Source organism: Vanellus vanellus (genome assembly GCF_965231255.1).
Source record: "Vanellus vanellus genome assembly, contig: HAP1_SCAFFOLD_33, whole genome shotgun sequence".
Lineage (NCBI taxonomy): Eukaryota > Metazoa > Chordata > Aves > Charadriiformes > Charadriidae > Vanellus > Vanellus vanellus.
The window spans coordinates 121,967-128,902 of record NW_028128339.1 but is presented as its reverse complement, the minus strand read 5'-3'; the positions used below and the strand labels follow the sequence as shown (position 1 = coordinate 128,902).

Genomic DNA, 6,936 nt, shown 5'->3' with positions numbered 1-6,936 from the left:
GAGAGAGCAACGCTCATGTTTCATAGTAGCTGGTGCCCACGCGGGCTGCTCCCGGCAAAGGGACAATGCCGCAGAAGAAGCAGTCTCTACACTGGGCACAGAGGGTCCGATGGCATACAAGTTGGTGGGGCTGAGCATGGATAGAGTTGTCATTGCCCAGCAGCTAAAGATAAGCATGGAGCACAACCAGGAGTTCGTAAGGACAGAGTAGTATGAGGGGTTGCAAATGGCGCTGCAGCAAAGGAAACACATCCCAGCACATAGGTTAAACTCAGCTGGGCCCAGGAAGACAGAGGAGAAGGTCTGTGACTTGTAAGCAGCCACAGAGACTGCCAAACATGTTAGGGGAATGACCAAAGTGAACCAAATGGCCAAGAAGGACAAGGTGCTGAGGAAGGGATCTGTGGGGGTGTGGTACTAGCGGCAGAGTCAAATGACGACAATGGTGACTGCATTCCCCGTGACAGTGAGCAGATAAAACACCAGCAGCGGTGTGAAAAGGAGGACTTTCCACTCTGGAATGACTGGAAAGGTCTTCAGGAAAGATGTGGTACGGTTGTGAGGATCCATTTCTGTACCCAGTCAGTTGAATGCATGACAAGGGTAACTAATACCTTGTTGTGGTTTTGACCCTTCCTTCCCTTTTCTTGGGCTTCCTCTTCCTTCTTGAAATGGGACACCAGAACTGCCCTCTGTAAGGATTCTGCTTTTCTCTGTGTTTTTACCCAGTGGCATGAAACAAATATTGATCCAGCCCACTTGTCTTCAGACTCAGGAAATGCCTCTCCAGTCATGCTGGCTTGCATGGGTATTCTGGACTGCCAGCTAGGAACTGATATTTCTGGCAAAAGCTGTATGAATTCTGTTACATTTCTCATGGTGGTGTAGCTGGGCATCAAGCCTGTGCAAGTGTGCAGCCAGAGCTCTTCAGTCATTAATCCCCTGGGTGGTCCAGGGACCCTCCCAACTCATCATCTACATCGACAAGAGGAGACACTGGTCTGAGAGAGGGGATTGACATGGAACCAAAGGATTGAGTTGTCACCCCCTTCAAAATTAACCCGCTCCAAAATGAGCCAAAATGAGTCACCTTCAAAATTAACTGCTGGACTTGGCAGTGTTAGGTTAACAGTTGGACTCGATGAACTTAAAGGCTTTTTCCAACCTCAATCACTCTATGATTCTATGATCATTTCAGAAGCATCTCTTCTACAGACCCACGCAGCCATTGCAAAAGTCTCCTTGCAATTTCCCTTTAAGCCTTCCCTTGACTAGGATGCCTACAGCACCATAATCCGTGTGTTGCTATATACATCCTGAAATCGGGACTCTCGCATAAGTCCCTGTTGTGTGTAGCCCTGGAAAACTCCTTTTGAGTGTAAAGGAAAACAGAACCAGCAGGAAAGTGGTTTGGCAACAAAATAGGAAAACAGAGCAAAGGGGGGAAAAGGGACCGTGTGAGTGGAAACAGGTTTCTAGTCAGCAGGCTTCTCTGATGGAGCCCTGCAGTAGCCTGTGTCCCGTGTTCTCATTGGAGCCGATTTCCAACTACCTTCTGTGCGGGCGCATCCTCTGTTCTTAGTGGGCATGTGTGAATGGCAGTGAACTTCAAGCTGGAATCACCGGTGAGGAGGATACGAGGTCTGTCTTCCAGCAACTGGAGCAGGGCTGCAAACATCCTGGACTCCAATGCCCGGGTGCAGGCAATGAGGAGACCATGAAGACCAGGGTCCAGCAGCTGGATAGAACCAGTGCCTAAGGCAGACCTGGGTCTTCTCCTAGAGAGACTCATGGGCTGGAGAAGGCTGACTGGCTCTCTCCTGCCCTCTGCACAAGGCTCACGGGGCCCTGCTGACCATAGACCTCAACGCTAAAAGAGCTGAGGAACTCCTGGAGGAACAGCATGGTACAACTTGGCAAAATGGGCTCTGAGTCCTTGCTGGGCCTAACTCTCCAGACTGTACCTGCACCGTTTGATCAGGACACGCTTCTTCAGCTGCCACCAGCCTCAGGTAGGCACCAGTGAGGACCCTCAGCTCCCTTCAGTCAGGGGAGCAGTGTCTGGAAGCAAGCTGTCTTGTGGAGGAAAAAGGTGGCCAAGGTGTCTGGGAGTCACTATCAGAACCCAAGTGGGAAAGGAAAAATGCTCTTGTTTTTGACAGAAGATCTCATCTGGAGTTAAAGCATGGGTCAGACCTTAACTAGAGCCAAGAGTGAACGTAAATTTCATCCAGGAAAAAATTCCTTCAGGTGCACTGGCTCAAACCAGATCACTCACAGAATCCCAGGATCACACCGGTAGGGTTTTGGAGGGGGTCTCTGGAGATTGTCTTGTCCCACCCACCTGCTAAACCTCCCTTCAGCTAATGTGTCTGAAGGGTGGTGGGATCTGCTCAGGGAAGGCTGCTCATGGGCCCCTCGTCCCCCCGCTCTGGCCTCACACACATCAAGAGCCACCAACAGCTGGGGCACATCTGGAGCAAGGCTTCATGTGTGATCAGAGATGGATCTGCAGAGACCCCCACCAGGAACAGCTGCAACCTTACAGTTACAAAAGGACTCTGCTGGTGAAGAAACCATTAGCCTTGGTAACTACATGGTTCCATTCTTATGATGCAGGTGGATGGAGACCTCTCTTATGAAGAGAGGCTGAGAGAGTTGGGGTTCTTCAGTCTGCAGAAGAGAAGGCTCCAGGGAGACCTTACAGTGGCCTTCCAGTACTTAAAGGGGACCTACAAGAAAGCTGGAGAGGGACTTTTTACAAGGGCATGTAGTGATAGGACGAGGGGGAATGGCTTCAAACTGGAAAAGAGGAGATTTAGATTGGATATGGGAAAAGAAATTCTTCGCTCTGAGGGTGGTGAGACACTGGCACAGGTTGCCCAGAGAAGCTGTGGCTGTTCCATCCCTTGAGGTGTTCAAGGCCAGGCTGGATGGGGCTTTGAGCAACCTGGACTGGTGGAAGGTGCCCATGACAGGGGGTTGGAACAAGATGATTTTTAAGGTCCCTTCCAACTCTAACCATCCTAGGAGTCTATGATTCTATAACCTGAAACGGGAGATTCTGACCTGGAACAGGAAGAACATCAGACAGACAGACACTGGAACAAGTTGTCCAGGCAGGCTATGGAATGTCCACTCTTTGAAGTTTTCAAGACCCTACTGGGACACAGCCCTGACCACCAAGTCTGACTCCACTGGAGACAATGCTCTGTGCAGTTGCTACCCTAAATGATGTCTCAGGGTCTTTCTCTCCCTTTGCACTCAGAGGAGAGACCTGAGGGGTCCACCTGTCATGAGGAGCAAGTCAGCAGAGCTTAACCTAAGTCAGCTCCCTTAACCTAAAGCTGGAGCCAAGGAGAACCATTCCTCTAGGAGGGTGGAGTCCTAACTGTCACTCTAGATCAGCAGCTGAGCTCACTTTAGTCCCCAGCAACTGAAGCACCTTGGCCTCTGGGGAAGGTTTGGGTTTCCTCTCTCCTTAAAGGGCAGAGCCTGGCACCCCTGTGAGGGACTTATCCTGTCCCACATTTCCAGTCTCCTTAGCTTGGAGGAAATCACTCCTTCCTCCCCAACAACCATTCGTGGAGTCTAGAAGGAGAAGCTGTGAGGAGCATCTCATTATAGTTCTGCTCCGTGAGCTGGAAGAGATCACGGCTCATTCCCCAGCTTGTTTCCCCGCCTCCGAAGAGCACAGAGGTCCAAGGGAGGGCAGCTCAGGGCTTTCATCCCCCCGGGGCTTCACTTGCACAGGGCTCACTTTCTGTGACACAGAGAGTTGAGCTGCAGCAGGAACCTTCAGGAGCCTCTTCTATAAACCCAGGAGGCACTGCAGAGAAGGGGATATTCAAGTGCTGCTGAAGACTCTCAGAAGGAGATGGTGACAGGTGAGTGCAAGGACAGAGCAGCCACTAAGCCATGGGTCAGGGTCTGCAGGCACAATTGGAAAGGGGAGGGTGGAATGGAGAAGAGGCAGGAGATAGCCCCAGACCTTGCCTTTCATGCTCCATTCCCCTCAGAGGAAGGGCTGTGACATCCTGCTGGGGACTACAGGTAGGTGCTGGGTTTGCTGAGGTGGGTGTCATTAGTGTGCCAGTGGCTCTTTGCACAGCGGCCACTAAGAAGTGGGACCATGTGTCTTGGTACAGCCCTGTCCTGCACGTCTTCTTATTCCAGCTCACTCTTTCCTCTGGATACCCTCCCTGGGTCCTTGACACCACTGAACAGATACAGGCAGTGTGGTTGTCAGTGCAGAGACAGAGCTGCGGGGCATCAGCTGATGGGCACTCGGACACCTCCGTGGACATGAAGAGGTTGGAGAGGAGGGTATGGGGCCAGCGTGCCAACACACGTCCTTTAATGTCTCAACTCTTATTCTCTCTCTGTCTCTTTCTCCATCTTGCTTGTGTCTTAGGGCTTCACCTCAATGCCTCAGCTCTCTCACAGCTGTCTCTCAGCCATCCACATGGGGTGTGATTTACTGAGAGCACTGACTCTGGGGCACCCTCCCCATGGAAGCACCTTCTGGAACAATGCATCCCAGTGTAGGTGCACTGAATCACTGAGTCAAAGGGCTCCTCCATCCCAGGAACTCTCTGGACTCTCCAGGTGCCTGCCTTGGCCATCTCCAACTCTGTAAAATGTGTGAAGTTTGAGGCAGAGCATCATCAGGGGCAGTGTTTTGTCTGACCCGAGTATTATGGAAGCCCAGAGAGGTGGTGTGGGCTTTCTCTTTCAGCCACAGGCGTTCCCTGGGCAGGCAACCAGGTGTGTATCAGGCATTTACTGGAAACCTGTGCTTCATGAGGATCCTGCACCGCCTCAGCCCCCACTCACCCCCAGGACACTCTTGTGTCTTCATTGCAGTGCTGAACAGGGAGCCCTGAGCACTCAGGTGGCAATGCTGAGGTCCAGGTGCTGCGCTGCTGCAGGGAGGCAGCCCAAATGCACCCAGAAATGTAAGGTGAGGAGGAAGAGATGTCCAGCAAATGATCGTCACCCCTGTCCTTTTTGCCTCCTCCTTGTGCAACGTCGCTTTTCCTCATTTGGCTTAGAACCTCAGGTACCTCTTCTCTGGAATCCCGTTTTCCCCACCCTTCTCTCCCAAGTTCAAATCTGCTTGTGAGTCTCCTGGCTAACAGACCCTTTGCAGTGCCTTCAGCTACCAAGCTAGTAAGTCCTGGCCACTCTTGGTCAGTGGAAAGAGATGGACTGTCCAGGGACAGAATTGCGTCATCAGAAAGCAAATGTTTCAGGGAGTTGAGACCTCTAGCCCTCTTCGGTGTCCATTCTTCCTCAGTGGAAAGAAGCTGTCTATGGCACGATGCGTTCCCCTAAAGGCTTTTTTGCATGATGGAGTTTTCCTCTCTGGCCCGTCTTTCTCTTGCTTGAAATTTGGCTAAAACCTATGGTGGGTACTCCTGGCAATAACTTCACGCATCACAATCTAATTGTGATCAAATGAACATTCTCTTTCATTCCACAGAAATAGGCACCTTGATGCGGCAACTCACCTCTCTAATCAGAGGAGATTCTTCAAAGAAGAGCAGTTTGGCCCTCTCAAAGAACCTTTTCTTGCCCTTTCGCCAGGAATAGTGCCCCTAAACCAAGTCGGAATTCAGTCAAATGGGGGAAAACCTCCATGTTGTCTCTGGCAGTGACTTCTTCCCAGTTCATTTTCACAAAAAACACAGAAACGCATGCCCTTCCCCAGGTTCCCTTCCTGCCTCATGGGGAAAAGAAAGTCCTACAGCACCTCATGGAGAAAGAGGAATAGGACAACCAGACCTCACCAGTGGTGTTCCTCCTGCTGGGATTGAGTAACGTCCCCAAGCTTCAGGTGCCTCTCTTCATCCTCTCTCTCATGATCTACATGGTGACCATGTTTGGCAACATCCTCGTTGTTGTGCTGGTGGTGGCACATCGGCATCTTCACACTCCCATGTACTTCTTCCTGGGGAATTTATCCAGTGTAGAAATCTGCTATACCTCCACTATCCTGCCCAGGCTGCTGGCCAGCTTCCTAACCAGGGACAGAACCATTTCTGCTCAAGGCTGCATGACGCAGTTCTTTTTCTTTGGCTGTTTTGCAGGTGCCGAGTGCTATCTGCTGGCCACCATGTCCTATGATCGGTACTTGGCCGTATGTCAACCCCTGCTCTATGCAAGCCTCATGAACTGGAAGCTCTGTCTCCAGCTGGCGGCTGGGTCCTGGCTAGCAGGATTACTGATGTCTACCATAGTCACTGGACAATTTTCCAAGTTACACTTCTGTGGTCCCAATGCAATTGATCACTTCTTCTGTGATTTTGCCCTGTTGCCAGAGCTCGCCTGCAGTGACACCACCGTGCTTAGACTGGTGACTTTCATAATCTGTTTTCTGGATGTAGTCATCCCGTTTGTAGTCACTTTGGTATCCTACATCTGCATCATAGCTGCGATCCTGAGGATCCCCACCACCATGGGGAGGCAGAAGGCCTTCTCCACCTGCTCCTCTCACCTCATGGTGGTCACTGTTTTCTATGGCACCCTCGTCGTTGTCTATATGATACCCAGGACAGCCTCACTGAGGCAGCTCAATCAAGTGCTCTCCTTTTTCTACACCATCCTCACGCCCATGGTCAATCCTCTCCTCTACAGCCTGCGGAACAGGGAGGTCAAGGGGGCTCTAGGAAATGCACTCAGAAAAACTGTGGCCTGCGTCGAGAGCTCATACTAGTTGAGATCCACCAGGAAGACACAGGTTGTGGGTCTCCTTTGACCAAGCATGGACAATTCGTAAGTGCATATTTTGTGTCCCAGGTCTATCTTTAGAAGTGCAGAATCTGTGGACTGGTTGTGGAATGAGAAGTGGGAGAGGGGAATTTGTGTCTTAAAGAAATACAGGTCTGGTGTTGAAGAGTGTCAAGTCTTCCCTGGCTTGCTTCCTTCTTTAAA

General features: G+C 51.1%; 1 protein-coding gene across 1 annotated transcript; it reads left to right on the top strand.

Moving 5' to 3' along the window:
- Positions 1–442: 442 nt before the first annotated feature.
- On the top strand, positions 443–6,718 carry LOC309684568 (olfactory receptor 8A1-like; the record flags this gene model as incomplete). Its single annotated transcript, XM_082500458.1, has 2 exons — positions 443–466; positions 5,786–6,718. The coding sequence occupies 2 exons, from the start codon at positions 443–445 to the stop codon at positions 6,716–6,718; spliced, it is 957 nt and encodes a 318-aa protein (XP_082356584.1).
- Between the last annotated feature and the right edge of the window lie 218 nt (positions 6,719–6,936).